This window comes from Larimichthys crocea, chromosome XII (genome assembly GCF_000972845.2).
Source record: "Larimichthys crocea isolate SSNF chromosome XII, L_crocea_2.0, whole genome shotgun sequence".
Taxonomy (NCBI): domain Eukaryota; kingdom Metazoa; phylum Chordata; class Actinopteri; family Sciaenidae; genus Larimichthys; species Larimichthys crocea.
In genome coordinates this window covers 18,809,081-18,828,733 of record NC_040022.1, presented here as the reverse complement: position 1 = coordinate 18,828,733, position 19,653 = coordinate 18,809,081, and the positions used below count along the sequence as shown (strand labels likewise).

Below are 19,653 nucleotides of genomic sequence, written 5' to 3'. Positions count from 1 at the left end.
TTGTCACTGATACCTAGCTTACTGTTGTTTGATGCTGGGCATGTCTCCGTGGCACCCCAGCTCATCTATCACAGTAACTGTGAATGGCGGACTGGGACAGCGGAGGAACAGAGGAAGGCTGCTCCGACCCTCCCTTCTCTCACTATATACTTAGTAATCTGTGCCAAGGCTGTTCCCTCAATGGAGAATGGAGACCTTGTGTTCTGAGGCTCCAGATGGGCAAAAACAACACAGCACACACCATTACGAATCTCCAGCAAGATAACTAGGAAGCCTATGAGGATATTTTCATGCATGCTAGTGAATGATTAAAACGTACCGTGATAAAAATATTAAAGGCCCTGACAAATTATTTTTTTAACCATCTTCTTCTAAATCTACAGGAACACAGTGTGAACTTGGAGATTTCAGTATTTGTGTTTTTGTCACATACAATTGTTTTTTGTCCCAAACTTTTTTATTTAAGATTTGAAAGGGGCTTTAATCCATAAAACGTCACTGGAAACCTAAAAACATCAAATTTAATTGCACATAGTGTATGTACAACAAAGCCTTGAACAACATACCACACACATTTGACACAAATGGATCCAGATGACAAAGGGTACAGGCCTGTCTGTGGCAAGGAAATAGTACAAAACATCAAATACTGGCCATTAACTACAAAGTTTATTTGCATCGTACTCCACGTAGTTTGGTTGTCTGGCACTGAAAGCTTGCAGGGCAGTGAGTATCCTGGTCACGTCTGCACTGGACAGTTTGAGTCTGTGGCGGAGCAGACAGGAAAACAGATCCACGTGTGGGGCCCCTGGAGGAGAGAGACGGTTAACCCTGTAGCGCAGCTCCACCAGCTGCAGCAGGGCAGAGTCCTGTGATCCCTGAGTGTACGGGTAGTCTATCTGCAGAATCAGGTCCTGGATCGCCTCAGGGTCAAAGTGCACGCTGTATCCGAACAGCTGCATGCTGTTCACTTTCATGTAGCCAATGTTGTTAGACGGCTCTGTTGGCTCCAGAGGCTCATAGTACATTGTCATGTTCTTGTTTCCTCCTGTCACTCCAGTGTCTCTGATACGACTCCTCAGGTAGAAATGAACCGTCTCAAAAAAGCTCTTCCATCTGTTTCCAAGAGATAACGTCCAGTTATAGCAGTCCAAGGGGATATCCAGCTTGGTCCGCTCCCAATCAGGATACCCATGCTGACCTATAGGCATGGTCCAGCTCTCTGAGTGGCTGCCCCCGAAAGGATTCACAAATAGAGACAAAGCCGGCTCCAGAGTGCTGTTTCTGGTGAGGCAAAACTGGAGGGCGAGTCCAAGGAGCACATGAACACGGTTAGACTTCACCCGGTTGCTCTTGAGTGTTAGCAGCATTCTTTTCCTCCAGGACGGGTCAAACCAAGTGTTAATGCGCACGTCATTGCTCACGAACACAGCATGCAGAGCGATGCGTGGATCACGCCGCTGAAGCAGGTAACGCAGCTCCAGATCCTGCAGGTCTCGGTCGCTTTCCAAACCTAGATAGGGGTCTGTAGGGTCGGGCACGGCAGGCCGGCAGACACCCTGGGTTAGGGTGAAACCAAAGTTACAGCTGGAGCATCGTGTCCGGTTCTCTGTGGAACAGGACGCGCAACGGGGACCGTCGCCCACAGAGCAAGGAATGAGACCCTGGCAAGGTGGATGGTTGTAGGGGCAGGAGCAGCTGCGGCTCTCGTCACTGTAAACACCGACCTGGTTGTTCTCACTGCAGTATAAAATGGAGAGGGCGTAGCTCAACCAGAAGTTCAGCTGCCTGAGGAAGAGATGACAGGCGTGTTAAACACTTCCGATTCAGAGACACTGCGCTGCTGTGATTGGCTTTTACAGGATATCTAATTCATATTTGTCACGTTGAGTCTTTTTGTGATTATACAATGAAGGTAATGTTTTGCTCAAGAAGATTAATCATGCCTTTCATAAAATTATGTCTTGTTTTGACATGCAGCGAAAACAATTTCAGCCAAACTCAGACTCAGCTGGAGTTACAGCAACAAAATCAGATTAAAATGAAATTTTTAATCTATTGAATTCCCCTATGTGGTGCAGATGGGCAGCGATGTCGCACACAGACGCAAAACTCACTAACACGTACACAAAAAAATGCACACACCCATGTGTCTCATAACTCTCAACTTTATGCCACTTTTTACAGTGGCACGCTGTTCAAATACATTTAAAATTGGGAAAAGCAAATAAATAAAACACAAATATTCTGTTCGCAGGGACACAAAAAAAACATAACTTTCCCAGTGACCCAAAAAACACTATTGAATCTTTTTTTTTTTTTTTACAAGCAGAATGGGTGAGATAAAGAAGTGTAATTGGATTGTGGACTGAGGAGACAGTGCCTGCGTTTGACTAGCGAGCTGATGGATTGTGTCATTTAGTTAATTTCCCTGCCAGAAATAGCTATCAACATAGAGCGTTCATGAGAGAGGCATAAATCCGAGTGAAGTTATGACCGCGTCTCCGATAGGCCGCTGAAATAGAGTATCCAGGTGGGAGTGCTGCTGAAACAGCAGCTGTAACAGTAAAAAATACAGGAAGAGATATAGGCAATGTCATCACGCGTTACTGGCCACAGCAGATTATATTCCTGGATGTGATACCAGTTCAAATAAATGGATTATTATATGAAGAATTTTAAGATGCTGGATTGATCGTAATGCAGTTTAAACCTGCACACAGTGAAAAGGTATCTGTTTGGCCAAACGTGATCCAGTTTGTCTTTCGATCCTATTAAATAGAGAAGCAGCTTTGCTCCTGTCAGCACTTTTCACCTCACTCCACAACTACTTTTGCTCAAGTGCCTTCTAATAAGTACCGTCTCGCCCCACTGCTTTCTCTCAGCGCCTGGCGCATAAATCATTTTCATAATTATAAGTTTTGGGGAGCACCTCAGGTTAACAGGCTGCATTATAAATATTCCTCCCTCTTGTTCCTGTCTTGCTTCTTACCTCGGCCTCTGCAAGACTATTTTGGGCTGTTTTCGGCACCTCTTGCTGAGGATGAAGAGCTTGTTAGCGGTGCGGCGAGCTTTGGTGAGAAGCTGGTTACTGCTGGTCTCCAGCTGTCTGTAGCGCTGGGGCAGGCTGGCATCGGTTCTCCACAAGTGTTCCACGACAGATGTGTTTACAGCGTAATGGGTTGGCAGTTTCCCAACAAAGCTTTGGAACTCATCTGGTAGAAAAAAAGAACATGAATAAGCAAAGTCTGCCTGTGGCTATGAGCCACGGGATAACAATATCTCAAAAAACAAAACAAAAAAAACTCACTATTGTTTGTTCCAGAAAAGCAAACAGCTCAAAAGGATAAATAACAGCTGCAACATGCTAAGAAAGCATGTTTTGTTATTTTGATTTTCTTCAGAGGAAGGATTCCTGATCTCATCCGCATGTCAGCGAACAAACCTCCTTTCATGTTTTGTTTCTGTGCAAAGAAATCATGCTCATCACCGTCTGCTGCCAGCATACAGTATTGTACACCTTCAAAGGAACTTGTCTCTAATTAGACTTGAGTGACACTGAGAGAAGAAAGGCCTCCGACTATGTTAAAGTAAGTCGGGTTGCCTTGGTAACTGTAATCATTCCTGTCAAACAACAAAACCCGATGTGTTTTGAAAAAAAAGTTCTTTGACGAGGAAACTTTTTCAACTGTGACACATTTGCATCTCAGATGTACAATATATGTGACACATGACAGCGGTGCACTCTCACACATATCCCTTGAAATTTCAAAACAGGATGAATCTGAAATCCAGACAGAGACACAGACCTGAACACATACTACAACACCACAGGGGTCTATGTCAAAGGTGTTTCCCCCTCTAGGCTCTTCATCAACATCAGTACATTCTTCCTCGGTACCATAAAAGGTTTATATTGTATATATAAATATAAAGTAGTATAACCTTGGCTTTATTTCCTCTACCAGCAGGTTCCTGCTCTTGATTTGTCAGATTTGCTGCAGATATCTGCGTAATTTGCTGTGTAAATGCCACTTTAGGCTATTAATATTCTCTGTAACAGTATGCTGTTTTTATGGCAATTATAAACCTGTCTTAAAATTAATGCAGTAATTCAATTTCTGAAACTTGGACATGAGCCAGGCTTTGTGTGATTGCTGGTTCATTTATTTGTGTAGACACCTTTTTTCTTTTTTTTTCAAGTGCTCAGAGCTGAGGGACACTAAATTGTAGGAGCTATAAATGAGAAAAATACAGTGCTTTCATACACCAGGCCTTTCAGTCAGTGTCACACAATCAATGAAAGCGCTCCATACTGGTGCAGATTTACATTCACCAACCAACCTGTTTGTTTTTTAAATTTAGCCTTTAAATTAACATTACCTAGTAGTTTTAACATTTTGGGAAATAATTTGCTTCCTTGCTGAGCATTATCAAATTTGGGTTTATGTTATGTGCTATGACCCAGAGCATACTTCAAAACATTTCAAGACAAATCTAGATCTAAATCCCACAGAGCACATGTGTAGAGATCTTGAAGAACCCATCAAATCTGAAATTGGAAAAAAGAAGAATCCCAGGAAATGACTGATTTCAGTTATTTTTGGCACCAAATATATAGTTGAGTTGTGTGTGTTCTTTTTGTTGTCCTAATGCAAACAAGAGAAATAAACATGATAATGCCAAAAGCAACCAGAGCATTTGTAATTACAACATTTTGCAGTACTGCATTATGTGACATCATCTAATTCTCTGCAAGAATATTAATAATAAAGTAAAATGTTTCCTAAAAGTCAAAGTATGGCTTTCATTTTATATTTTTTATGTGACTCCTCAAAACCCTTTTGTGGATGGACTTTTTCAAAAGTCTGTGTATTTTCACACACTGCAGCCTTGAGCACCTAGGGAGCACCAGAGCCATGACTTGATTTGACAAAATGACTGACAGCTCTCTTGATTCAGTGTCTGGCAGCTGGCAGAGCCAAGAATGCATTTAGAACAAATACAAGGCAGGTGTTTTTGTTCATGTTTGCTCTTAAATTCAAGTTTATTATTTTTTTTATTGTACAAAACAACCTGTATCCTTGAAGTCCAGAATTCTGAAAGGAGGATTTTAAAAGGCTATGTTCTGCTTGTGCACCACTCACGCTGACATTTTGAAATCCTTTTTTGACAGTCATATTGAATTAAAATTCTTGACTCACCGGATTCCTCAAACTCCTGGTTGGTCAGTCTCCAGGCGTCTCTGATGCGCAGCAGGTTGTTCTCCAGAGTGTCCAGGTCAGAGTGAGGACAGTTACACTGGGGGAAGTCTACACTGCACTCACACCAGCAGTCACTGTTCTGGCACACGAACTGGCCTTCAGATTTACAGCCGATGTAGTTGAGAGCCGCCTGAATGAAGCGGCTCTGCAAATATCCTGGTAGGATGACCTGCAGCCCTGTGGAGAATAAAAGACTGGATGAAGATGGGCTAAAGATTAGATGAAGTTATTACACTTGTGTTACAAATATATAACAGGATGAGATTTATGATATATTATATATTGTTCCGAATATCAGCAAAAGCCATTAAAACAACAATAACGTGATGTTTCAAAACCAATTCCCTCTGCCATAAAACTCCACTGATGTCTGAAACCTTTTCAAAACAAATAAATTAGCTCCATTGATGCATGGGTGAGATGTTCTGTCAGGAACATGAACACACACACACACACACACACACACACACACACACACACACACACACACACACACACACACTGTAGTTGACTCAATCCCTTATACGCCATCCTACTGCTGTACATACTCACAAATGCACCAAATGTGTATTAATCTACAGCTGAAAATAGTCCCTAACAAATGCAATATTTCCTCCTGTTCGATTAATGTTTTCTAACCACAGTGCCCAGCTGGTCTAGACGTTTCAAATGTTTTGAAAGATTTATGTCTTTAGTAGTAAACAAAGAGCTTGGGGCAGAGTGCCTCAGGTTAGGGAAGTCATGGAGAATTGAGATGAAGACAAACACATTGTTGGTTTTGGTTGTTTTGTCTGTATTTGACAACAGTAAGAATAATTTTGGACTGTAGCCTTATATGTACTTTACTAGTTGTATCAGTCTTAAAGTCTTAGAGTCACTATTAGGAGGCGTGCAGATTTTACCTTGTAGTTGGACCTTGTTTTCAGGACTGTGAACTAGTACGGAGCTGACTGTGTCTAGATTGTCATAGTTGCTGCATCCAAGTGGCCCAGTTCTGGTTTCTGTCACCTGTAAGAACATCAAGAAAATATGAATCTATTCATCATTTCATTACGTAAGTTTACTGAAGAGACAGCTAAGTGCTGACGCAGTTATGATGGTTGTGCCATCTCTGGAATTTGCCCCAAATACAAAGAACAAGACAGCGGATAATCTTAGTTACGTCATCAGTCACGTCACTTTGATCTGAGCTGTACAACTTTCCAAAAAAGAAGGCCAAAAGAACATAAAAGGCCTTATCAAAGGTATGTTATGCCTCAATTTAATTTTGAATGCAGTCAGTGTGAAGAAATATCGAAAAGGTCTTCAATTAGAAAGCGTTCGCTCCTCAGACAGAATAATTTGTTCTGATCTGAGATAAGAAATCAACTTTCCTCTCACTGAAGAAAACTTTTGCACTTCTCTGTTTAGTTCGTTTCTAACAGTAATTCATCTGGATGTTCGAAGTTAGAAGTTATGACACACTGAAACACAAAAACACATAACTTACTGCGTATTAGCATAAGTTTATGCTCACCATCTTTCCGATTTCTCACTGAATATCCTATATCATATGTGATCTTAATAAATGGCCACGATCACAGGTGCTATTTTACATCCCTCATAAAATCTAGTATTCATCTCCCTCTCCCTCTCTCGCTCTCTTTCTCTCACTCTGATCTTCAACACACACACACTGCAAAGTGGCAAATGAATGGAAGTCAGCCTGGCTGGAAATTAATAGAATGATATATCTAATCCATCATGCTGATGCATAACCATAGGAACACGTTCTCAGTTTGGGGGGCACTTGTCTTCATCAGTGGCTACTCACTTTAGCATCTACGTTTGCCCCTCTGGCTGATTAATGCACACACTCTAATAGCCACTTCAGATGATAAAATGGATGATTGGTGTTTTATAGTACAGAACGCATGGCTGCTGCTCCATTCTGCTTCTTCCCTCTCCTCTTTAAAGCCTGCTAGCGAGAAGGCAATATCTTCGAAAGCTTGCGTCTTGTAGTATTGTCTTCAACTGCTTTAACATAGTCAATTAGGCAGTAATAGGTGGTTTGCATGGACACGTTTGACAATCTGATTATGAAAAAAACGGATACAAATCAAATCATCGCAGTTCCTTCTGCACTGAAGAGAAAAAAACAGGAAGAATAGATTTGATAGCACCCCTGCAGCTACAACAGGTGTATTTCCTAGTGTCAGGCCAATTCTGCAAATAAGCATTTGTTCTTAATCCAACCTGATTAAAAAAGTTCTGGAAATCAATTCCCTGAGCTGGATTTTAAAAGTCTGTTAAAGCATGTTATCTTCAAGTTAAGACACCAAAGTCTCATTGCTATACATGAATATTGGGACAAATCTTAGCCAGCAGTGGAATGATGCTATGCTAAGTATTTACTTTTTTTGCTACTTGATAGTACTTCTTCTTCTTTCCTCCTCCAAATCAAATACTGTATATTTGCTCCACTACATTTATTTTAAAACTCTGGATATTGATACTGTCCTTTAAGGTTGAGGTCTATTGTACCTGTAACCACACCCAGCAGTGATGTCACAGTACTGACTCACCCTGAAGTACACTTCTAGGTCACCTGTGTAAGGTGAAAAGCAAAAAACAAGAGTTTAATTAGTGATATGTTGCATGAACTTTTACTTTTTGTTTGAATGTCCCTGTTCTAATTACTATTACTGTTCCTTTTACTATTAACTGGGTATTTTCTGCAGTGTGGCATTGGCCTCTCGCTTAAGTAAATGATGATCTGATCTTTTTTCCAAAATCTCTGAGGTAAAATAGCACTTGTGCAATAAAAGGCAACATTTATCCAGTTATCAGTTGGTATAAAATCACCCAAGACAAGAGGTTGTGTCCAGTAACCCAACAGGAACATGAAATGAATATATAATAACACAAATAGTGGATCAAAACAACCTACTGGTACTGGATTAGGTATTTTGTTGGTGGTATACTGACCCAAACTGGGTCAATTTCAATGGAAGTTACTGGACATTCGTATATGTTTAGTAACTTTTGCAAAACCTAAGACCAGTCCACCACATTGCCTCATAACTTGCCAAGTGTAAATACAATTTGCTAACAAAAGCTAGTGGAATAGCGCTTTTAAGCAGTGACCTTGCAGTGTTTCATCTCCCAGCAGACAGCTTCTGTATTTACACCTTTATTGATTTCCACGTACCCGTATGGCAGTGGATGCGATCTGGAGGTGGTGCAGCCTGCGCAAGGTGCTCTCCCTGTCGGTGAAGTAGGACGCAGCCAGCTGATGTAGGGCCTCTAGGGTCACTAATGCAGTAGTGTTTGAGTTCCTGCCGCTACTACGGCTGCCCTCGGGCCCAGAGGGCGATGACTCCTGGTTGAGCTTCCTCTTGTCCACAAATATCGTCAAAGACTCCTCCCCTGGTGACAGTCAGGCAGGGGGAACAAGAGCTTCATTAGCTCTGACAGAGCAGCACTAATCACCTTTCATTAGTATCTTTTCAGAACGGATAGAAAAGCGCAGCAGTGATTAAGTGCTGTGGGGGAACTGATGGTTTGGATGATTGGAGGAAAAGGCACAGACAAGGACTCGACATCTATTAAAATCCTCAGAGACAGAAAGCTCATTCAAGACCATTGATCAAGTTCTTTTAATTATTTTTAAATGCCTTAATTATATTGGCCTAAAAAAATTCATTAAAAACTAAACTGACCCTCAGGTGCTGCTTCTCTGGGAGACAAACACACATGGAAACCTCTCTAACAATTACAATTATCACGAGTCATAAAAATCGACCACAGCAGACTCTTTAAGACTTTTCATGGTCATTACATTTGACGTATGCTGTTGAGGACAAATCCTAACCTCGAACACTCCAATCCTTTTCTTTTGTTGCTAACTTTTTTCTCAATCTATGGTGCTCATGCTCATGCTATGTGTGCCTCAAAAAATACAGTGAAATTGCTACATTCAGTTGTGGGTTATAACATTTGGATTTAAAAGCAATAGCATAGTGTCCACACTGTGACCTACATAACTAACAGGTCATTAATAAAGCTGATTTTTTTTTTTTAGAAAATTAATGTTTCACAGATTTCAGTGCATTTTGAGGTACAGAGTGTGATCACAGTAAGCACTCTTTAGCAGACCTTAACACTAAATCCTCCCTTAATGTTAACAGCATGTCAAGGCCATTTTGTCAATACACGTCTCCTTGGCCCTATTCCTAAACTGGTCCCTTGCCACTAGCACTTAGGGAGTGTCAGTCTATATAAGGTGACATTTAACTCTGACTCCCTGTGCTGTACTGAGGATATACAGTAAATACACAGCTAAACAGTAATACCCAGCTATTTAAACACGACCAATACCTGAGATCTTCTCTTGTAATAAACTGTCAATCAGACAAAGATTTCTGTGTTTGATTTTGTGAAAGTTCTGCTTGGGAATTGTCATATGGATCCACATCAAAGGCTTCCTAATTTGACCACAAGAATAAATAAATAAGTCTTCATGCCGTTTCATTTCATAGCAGCAATAGCCAGATGGTGTGCCATTATGAAGGCGCACAAGTTCTCCAAACTAAATGATCAAATTGCCTTCCAAAATGACACAATGGCTTTGTGATCCATCGCCTCCATTGGCAGGACGACATTGCTTATTAGTGACTTTTAAACCCATTAAATCTGACTCTTCTCTCTTCTCTGCAACTGTGTGCTTAGGTTTAGGCATGAAACCCGTGTTTCTAAGAAAAATGTTTATTTGTTTCTTGTGGCATGTCATAAAATAGTCATATGAAAAGTCTTTCTGATCCAATCAGCATATGACATGCCTTTGAAAACTCTTACAAATGATGCAGACAGAAATTATTCATAGATATGACTTTGACTGTCTCCCACGTCCAAGTTATATGCTTTGACGCATCTATCCGCCTCGACCTGCTCCCTGTTTATAACAAAGGCATGCAACTTCTCCCTTTGTTTCTGACAGACTGAAGACGTAGTTTACACGGCTGCTTCCTCTGTCAGGGAACACAGGTCATATTGGGCATTTAAACATTTGCTTGCTACTTCAGTTAGATTAAGTTTTACCACCTACAACACCAGCTTCGTCAGTCAAAGTCTGAACATCTTGTAACAGCAAGAGATCAAGAGGTGGTCCAGGTATTGTTCGTCTTATTAAAAATGGCTATGTTGTACTTTGTTCTGCTGAGTCCACTGACAGGGGAGATGGTTGTATTTTTGTCTTGATGGATTTCTGCCTGAGAGATTTTTGAACACAGGTATAAAATTGTGAAACTATAAAGTGCTTTGTCTTCAGTTCTGAGAAGAGTGCAGCCAAACTATATGTTTACTGTTGATTTGGGGCCAGTTGCAGTGTTTGTGGGAAAAAGATAAAAGGTAATCCTGGATTGCGAGATACATCGCTAATAACTGTTATCAACGAAATTTGCATATGAATGGTTACTTAAAATCCCACACGATCACTAATAATTTTGTGATAATGATTTATTAAAAAAAGAAAAGATCAGATAAGCTGTTTGCACATAATAACAGACTAACACATAGCCAAATAAAATATTGAATTTTTCACTCCTTTCCAATTTATTTTTGTACACTAAACCAGAGCGATTTGATGTTATTTTTCAGCCAAAAAAACACTAATCCAAAAAAAATAAATATTATATGCTTTGTTGTTTGGAAAGCAACAGACGGTAAAATTGTTGCCCCATGTGCTGAAAGGAAAAATCACATCAGAAGCTGTGTGAATCAGGCCTGCTTTGAAGCTCTGCGTACTCTACTGTACCTCCCAGAGTGGCAGAGAGGAGGAGGTGGGTGCCATACTTCTTGATTAGACACTCTGTAATCGTCTGGAGGGTTGGCCGCCTCCCCAGCTGGCGGATGGTGTGCATGAAGTCGGGGTCGAGGGGCAGAGCCAGGCCTCCGCTGCCACCAACACTGTTCCGCTTCTCCACCGCCAGGCTGTTGACCTTCCATCGACCAAACTCCCTGGAAACACGACAACACGCACACATACACAGAGACGTTTGCTCACTTTGTTTTGGTGGTGTGTAAGGCCCCAGGCGTCTGTTTAACAAGCCGTGATGAAAGCTAAGGATCAGGTGAATGTGTATATGTACAACACTGCACAGTGCATGGATCGCACGCATGCATGCACATACATCATTAACATATAATGATGCTTTAATGTATTCCCAAATGATTAGCACATGATTAAGTGAATCAGGTTATGATTAGTGTGAGCTTTAAGTGAATCAGGTTATGTTTATCCGGTGTACCTGCATTTTACCTTTCACATCAAGTTTATCAGGGCAGTGGTGCGTTCATTTAAATTCATTCAAATGGATTGCATTTAAGACAATTAATCACACAGTTTAAACATACATTTTGTTTAAATGATTCTTTCATATTTCAATGGCAGATGTTTCTGCCAGATTATTTTTTTAGTTAGCTTTTGTACTACTGGACGTCACATACAACAGACAAAGCTAGACATTTCATTCAACCGTTATTTATGTTTCTACTGTGAATTATCTGCTCATTTGCTAACAAGTTTTGATGCAATCTTAATCGTAGTCAGGACTCTAGCTACTATTAAGGACACTGAAGTCATGTCCCTGTTATTTTCTTTCTTTTTTTTTTAAGCAACCAATATGTTGGGTAGTTTGTTTGTTTGTTTTTTGTGATCTTGCAAGTTTCAGGGTGCAAATTGTACACAGCTGTACATGTGAATTTGTTGTATACATTATACACATTATTACATTACTTAGTATGAAAAACTAGAGAGTCCATAACTTTGCTAACAGCAGCTATAGTTTGTAGCAGTTTACTTCACTGTCCATCAGGAAACTCTGGAAATCACCCAGAGTTGAAGCGGAGCAGCCAGAGGACACCAGAGGGAAAACCAGAAGACATTTTTCCCATAAAATATGATCCAGTTTTATTAAAATCAGTGAAATGATTGGTAGTGTGTGCAAAGGGGGTGCAGAGTGGGACTGATGGAAACACATTCACCTGATCAGACGTCAGTGTATCATCAAAATGATTTAAAACCTGTTATTTTAGGTAGAAAAGTTTAAAATAGGCAGCATGTAAACAAAGGTTTGGAATAGTTATTAAAGTTAGTTGTAACCAGTTGATTTTTAAGAAAGACTTCCTTAATCGAATGGTTTCACATTTTGAGAAATACTCTCATTTTATTTCTTTCAGTCACATAAGAGCATTGGTTACATTCTGTATCTGAATGGTAAATATGAAGTCGGTTAGCATGTTAGCTTAGCAAACACCATATAATGTGTATATAATAGCAAGCTTTAAGAGGCGCTGTGAGGGAGAATTTGCTACATTTGGACAGCTGTTTCTCTCCATTTCCAATCCTTGTGTTCATATTAACCTAAGCTCAGCTGCTTCAGCTCGACTGTAGAGACATTTTCATATAAGTCTCACCAAGAAAGAAAATGGATTTCACAAAAAGTCGACTGTTTGTTTTTAAGAACTTCTCTTTTTAAATAAGGCTTGTGGTGTTCAGGTGTTAAAGCCTTCTCTGGTTTGCTGGGAATGTCCTGTGCAGTCAGCTTGTCACTGCTAGAAGGTTATTGGTAATAGTGAATGTACAGTAACAAATTTATTTTCCTCGTTATGACAAATATGTGGATATAAATTCAAATTTCTTTTTTTAGCTGAGCTGCTCCACAACATTTTCACATACCCTCTTTCAACTGCAGAAGCAGCCCCTGGTTAAGAGTCTGTTATAGGTCTTGCTGTTGTGAACCAAGCTTGTTGCAGCTTTAAATAACTCCTGATAAAACAAGAACTTATTGCAATTCAATGTTGTAACTCCCACAGCAACAGAGTGACGTGAAACCAAAATAAAGTCCCACATCATCAGCTGTCATCATTTGTTATCTCTGCCCTTTGGACACAAGTCTCGCTGAACTCTAACCATTCACAAACCAGCTGGGAGATACCGCTGCTACTCTCTGCCTGTTTCTCCCTCCCTCCACACCATCAGTTAATGTCTTCCTCTCCCGCAGTGCTGCCTGCTGCTCTGTGTACCTCCCTCTCCTTCTTCGAGGCAATCAAATCACTGCCGTGAGAAAAATGATCGGCAGAGAAATAATTGGGGAACCGGGACAGTGTGGAGTGTGTCATTACAGCCAATCATCCTAACGAGGGGACAGGCTGAATGTCCGTCCCTGGTGGACAGATGGGCGTTGTGGATCCAGCCCAGGGTTTAGCCTACAGCTACTCCATCAGCATGCACATTCTGTGACAAGGGTTGGTTGCTGTAGGAACGTACATGGATGATCAAACATATTGTGTTACTGTACACACTGTATGTAATCAATAATAATGATGTGTGGAAAACAACTCCATGGAGGGAGTGAAAAACTACAAAAGGAGCAGATGGGGGGAGAAGCTTAATCACATGCTGCATGACTGACATGCCACATGATGTTCGGGGGGGTGTTTCAGCTATTACAGAGGTCAGAGGAGTAGAATAGCAGTTTAATGCCGGAGTATCTGCAGCTCTGTGGGAACTCTGTAGAATATAGTCGATATATTTGTGCCTACAACTCATTCTTTGATATAATCTTATATAAGACATTAATTAACAGGGACTGAAAACTTCAAATTTAAATTGACCCTGCTGTCAGTCATCATCTTGTTACAGCAGGTTATTTTCTTTAACCTTGGTTGGGTCTCATTTTGAAGTCATCCTTACAATTCTTAATCCCTAATCCTCAAAACCGCTTTTGGGTGAGAAATGTGAGCAGGCAGCTTACAGGTTGCAGGATCGACTGCTTCACGGTGAAATACCCTCGGGTGGTGAGATGTCAACCAGCCAATACAGATGGTGGCCGCCTTTGACAGACCAAGCCGTCCACTTCTTTGTCACTTTCAATGATTTTCACTGATTGTGGAGGAGAAGCTATTGGGATGCTTATGCAGCAGGTCCATTGAAAGAAATGCAGGTGGCACTAAGAGATAAACGCCACAGCCTAAAAGATCTTTGAGAGGAGATAATGGACTTATTGATTCACACACCTACAGATGCAGACCATAAAATATTTTTTCACTTTGGTAAACACTTGGCAATGTCGACCAGGGAGAAGAAACACGGTCTTGTGTCTGAAGCATTGATAAGTCACCTAAATGCTAAGTATAATGAAAGTACAGACTTCACAAGAATGTCTTCTCAGCAAGACCTTTAAAGCCTCCACATAAATTCAACCTAACAACTGTAGGTGCAGCAAGAAAATATCAGCTTTTCGACAAAACACAACACAAACATAAAAATATATGTAATTACTCATTCAGATGCATCTTATTGCATTTGTGTAACTTGAATACTCAGGGCTCTGGGACTGGGATGCATCGATCGACATATTAGACACCTAACAGTTGCAACAAAGCAGGATACAGTAGAGTGCAAGCCTTAAAAATGCTTAGACAAAGGCGGCAGCAGCAGCAGCAGCAGCAAAGTGCAGCCCGGGGACACTGCAGGAAGTCACTAAAAGGATGCAACTGTCCACACACTGTCATGATATTAACTCATGCTGCAAGAGGTCATTTTGAAACATCAGCAATAACAGAATTATCAAATGTCACATCATGACAACAGAAAACCAAAGAAAGGAATAAATAATGCACTTCAGATGCCTTATCAGCTTTCAGACGGAATACTTCAAGGCGGGAGTCAAGGGCACACTTTGCATTGCTACAGTGGCTCTTCACATTTGCTCATCAGCTTGCATCGAATTCGACGCAGGTGTGTTACCTGTGAGGGCAATCATGAAAGTGTGCAGGTTTTCATTCCAAACACTACAGCAGCTGCTTTCCTTGATTAGTTCCTCTTTGGCTCAAAGTGCTCATCAGTGAAATTATCCAGTGGCATGGGTGAAATGAAAACCTACAAACACTCACAGCTCAAAGCTGAAACTCCTGAAAGAAGCATATATTACATACATACACAACAATTTTCACACACACACAGAGCTCTCCATCTGCTGACTCACCTGTAGATCTTGTATCTGGTGCTGAAGCCCTGTTGGTACCTCTCGGCAGCCTCCGTGAACTCTAGGGACTGTTGGAAGGGCCCTTTATCCGATAGAAGCCAGCCCAGGGTGCCGGGGGCGCCGTCGCCTTGTCCGGCGGCGGCTGCGGCTCCACCGGCGGCGGCCCCGGAGGTCCAGCAGCAGCAGCAGAGCCAGAGACTGAGAGCTGCCCCCTCCCATAGCAGAGACAGCCGCTTATGACTGATTCTCTGATAGCTCATGCTTCACCCAGCGACACCTCATTCTTTCCGGACTGGGAGGAGGACAGACCGTAACAATGTTAGAGTTTAACAGATTTTTTAGGGGGGAATGGAAAAGTAGTGCGCACACACTTTGGAGGGTAGAATGTGTCCATTTGCATTAACGCACAGTGAGAGATAAACAAGTGTGCGTGCGTAGTGAAGTCTTTAATTATACTGAAGAAGAAAAAAAACACTTACCTGATTCTACAATAAGGAGCAAATGATGCGCTCTCCAGAGAACTCTTCCGATCTTGCGAGAGCTATGAATAAAACCTCTCCGGTTCAGTGATCCGGTCACATGAACGATGCGTGATGACTCTTGTGTTTCCAACTTGATTTCTGCTCTCCCTCAACTTTATTTCGGGAAACGATCCTCCCGCATCCGAGCATTCACCTCCGGCTCGGTGGGAAGTTGCAGCAGCGGAGGCGCCGACACAGAGGAGTTCATTCTGAGGATGTCCGCACAGATATTTCCAGAGGTTGAATGCAAAGGGTAGATGTCTCCATCCCGAGTGCAGTCCCTTTATCGCACAGTATGATCCTTAAAGTTGCTTTTATTTTTTTCTAAATTCTTAATAAATGTTGCGGGTGAGCGGTCATTTATCCCACCCCCCCTCTGCAGTGAGAGCCGCTGGATGAATGAGCGCCTGCTTCAACACAGAGAGCTTTTCTTCCCCAGTTTTTTTTTCTTTACGAGTGAGATAGCAAGAGGGTGAGCAAGTGCATCATGATGAGGGTAATATGTACGGTCTGAGTGTATTCAAGTTTTTAAGGAGAGCAGGATGAGGATGATGATGATGATGATGATGATGATGATGATGATGATGATGATAGGAGCTCTGCCTCCTCCATCATTCACCATTACCTTCACATAATTCCTCCTCATTACTGCCATCACAGCATGTTCCTCTCTGTGTGAATGTGGCACCCTAAAAGTGTTAAAAGGAACTTGGTAATAGAGTAATTATCTCCCAGTGTTCCCCCCCCCCCCTTTTATTATCTTGAGTCACAGCTCCAGAGTGAGCAACTTGCATGACTAAATGGCCAGCATCGACCCTCTCCTATGATGACATGCATATTGCTGGATTCACCAGTGAGAATAATTACAGACCATTATCAGGAATCAGGTTCAGGAGTTGCACTCATTTTGCCACCTTCCCCGCATCATAAATTTCACGCAAAAAAAAAGTAAAAGGCTGGTTAGATAGCTAATCATGCGAAAGAAATGTTTGACCTGTAACTTGTAAATGAGTGCTCAAAACATCTGAATGTGAATTCACGTCGCTAATTGTACTTCTCAGACAGTGATGGGTGAGACAGGTGTAAAAACAGATGCCTATGTGGGCTCCCACCTGCCTTGCTTGCAGCACAACAACTTGACACGCAGTCCACAAATCTTCCAGACGTGAAAGCTAAATGATGTTAGAGAGAAGTTTGCTGGCACAAACATTTAAATTATGGTGGTGGAAATTGCAGGGGCATTGCTGTGTTTAGGGGTCGACAGGTACAGCAGATGAATGCCTAATTAGGCTCTTGTGTCTGTTCTTCAGGGGCTACTACAATGAAAGAAGATATATTCCCGAGCCAGAAGTTGTTTGATGTTGGCGTAATTATACTTTATGTTTGCCAGGAGATTCCTTTGTTTGGCTCTTTCAAGTCATCTTGTCATTATGCTTGTCATTCACACCGAAAACCTGATTGACAAAGGCCTCCCTGTGTTAAATGGGCTGCGAGGAGATTGTCTGTTATCCATGATGGGGTTGAATCAATAGCCATCTTCCATTGATTCCCTTTGGCTTTAATGTTATTTGGCTGGCTCCCCTCTCAGTACCATCTTTTTTTTTTTCTTTCTCAAGTTCAAATTTAGACAAGGGGTCACATCTTGAACGCCTAAGTGAAGTCAGTGACACCTCAGTCAACTTTAAGATTTAAAGCACAGGGGGGAGTTTTTCTTTTAATCTTCCAACAGGAGGTTTTGCCTCCCCGGGTAGCTGATCTTGGCATTTGGGACATCTGTAATGATGAGGAAGCCTGTGTTTGCTTGTGCAACAAAAGGAACACATTAAATATTCCAACTTGTAATTTGTGGAGAGGAGAAATGAAGGAGGCTAAATGAGCTTCTCCCTCCGGGCTGCAGACTGTTATAGTCTCTTGAAATCTGGGTCTTTGTTGCCTGCGTGTGCTGTAATTGAAAAGTTCCAGCCCCCCGTTTTCTCTTTTCCTTCCACACTTCTTTGCTTTTCTCACGCTCTCTCTATCCTAGTTTCCCAGTCTGACATCCCTAACATCCCTTCCACCATCACAACCAGCAGCCTCTCCTTTTCTCTTTCAGCGTCTTTGATTTCGTCTCTCTATTTGATTTCTCTGTCATCTCTTGTTTGACTCATTCACTCCCCCTCCCTCCTCAGCCGCCTGCTGAGCTTTAGGATGAATATAGCCGATTTTGATCATTTGCGCCCATGAGATGAGTAAAGGGCAGAGAAACTCCGAATCGTCCAGGACGATGATGTGAAAGGGCTTGACATGGAAGTGGTGCTAATATGCCTGAACACATATGCCTCTGGCCCGGCAACATGCGATGTGCCAAAGTAATCACAAGTCAAAAATGACATTACGATTTCCTTCCACATTAGGAGGAAAGAGTTTCAGCTGCGCCGTATGTGACATGAAGGCTTTGGCATAAAGCAGGACTTTGTGTCTGTGACTGTGTGCATGTGAAACTTGGCAGCAGCTTTGTTGAAATACCATAAAAATGACTAATTTTGCTCAAGAGCTTTGCCAACTCCCAAAGAGTTCCGCACACTTCTTTCTGTTTCAGCTGATAACATGCTGTAGCGTCCTCCTGACTACAAATGTGCTTTACTGAGTAATTACTTCTTCTGCACCTTTTATTGAGAAAGAAAGAATTGTAGCTGATGAGCACAGTGTAAAGCAGATCATGGCCACACTGTCTGCTGTGCGACCATTGTTCTTTGAAAGTCTCTCCAAAATGGAAAGGCGATGTAACTTGGCAGGTGGTGAATGTGAAAGTGCGAACAAAATGGAACGGATGATGATGAGGTCTCGGCTTTGCTAATTCCATTTAACCCCGGAGTGAAGACAGCGATTGGACCGAAATCTCTCTAGTGTGAGTAATTGGACAGGCATTGCAGAAAAGATGCTTGGAAATGAAACAGCAAATGCCCCCACGCTTTCATGTGAGTGTAAGGGGGGCGAGTCACATTAGCTATCGTTTCAGCACATTAAACATGATCTCAATACTGAGATTTATTAAAATAACTGGTTTGGCCTTCCTGTACGGTCTTTTTTTTTTTATTTTTTTTTTTTTTAAGTAAATTAGCGAGTGAACAAAATAGTCTCCTTCTGCTGTTACTGTAAATGAAAAGTGCAGATGGATGTGAAAGGGAAAATAGTGCTATTTTTCCAACGGGTCTGGGGTCCACCTGGTCGAGTGCTCTGCAGCTCTCTTGGTTATTCAGGTCAGGGAACACACATGTCCGAGGCTTTGTCAAAGCTTTGGCTTCTGTGGCCCAGCTGCTATTTTTGCTTCTTCCCTGTACATGCCCTTTCATTCTTGAGTCACACTAGAGCATTGGAAGGCTGACCTAGAATACTGAAAGACTGTCAAACAACAGGACACGAACATCTGTGCATGGGAAACGCAACTAAACAGTAACAACACTCAAACTGTTTATCTATCTATCTATCTATCTATCTATCTATCTATCTATCTATCTATCTATCTATCTATCTATCTATCTATCTATCTATCTATCTATCTATCTATTTAAATAGCCTCATGATAGCTGATTAATGTACCTATTTGTCATTGGTGCATTTCAATGACAAAACACACTTCATGACCTTGCTGACTAATTGTGCTATTCAATCTATTGCTTTTGAGGACTTTCACGAACCCTTCGTATCATTTTGCAGCATATGTTTCTCTGGTTATTTGGTTGAACTAAAAAAATCTACTATAAGCTGCAAATGTAATTCAATTTATACCAAAAGGCAACATGTTAATTTACATATTATACTCATTTCATTCTAGTGTTGAATATATGATTCATACTGTAC

At 41.5% G+C, this 19,653-nt stretch overlaps 1 protein-coding gene across 1 annotated transcript; it reads right to left on the bottom strand.

Annotated features, from left to right (window-relative positions):
- Positions 1 to 311: 311 nt before the first annotated feature.
- Positions 312 to 16,497, bottom strand: LOC104933508 (BMP/retinoic acid-inducible neural-specific protein 3). Its single transcript, XM_019273323.2, has 8 exons — positions 15,772 to 16,497; positions 15,293 to 15,584; positions 11,059 to 11,261; positions 8,455 to 8,672; positions 6,167 to 6,272; positions 5,205 to 5,441; positions 2,993 to 3,215; positions 312 to 1,788 (listed from the first exon to the last, which is right to left on the bottom strand). The coding sequence occupies exons 2-8, from the start codon at positions 15,550 to 15,552 to the stop codon at positions 657 to 659; spliced, it is 2,379 nt and encodes a 792-aa protein (XP_019128868.2). The 5' UTR covers positions 15,553 to 15,584; positions 15,772 to 16,497; the 3' UTR covers positions 312 to 656.
- Between the last annotated feature and the right edge of the window lie 3,156 nt (positions 16,498 to 19,653).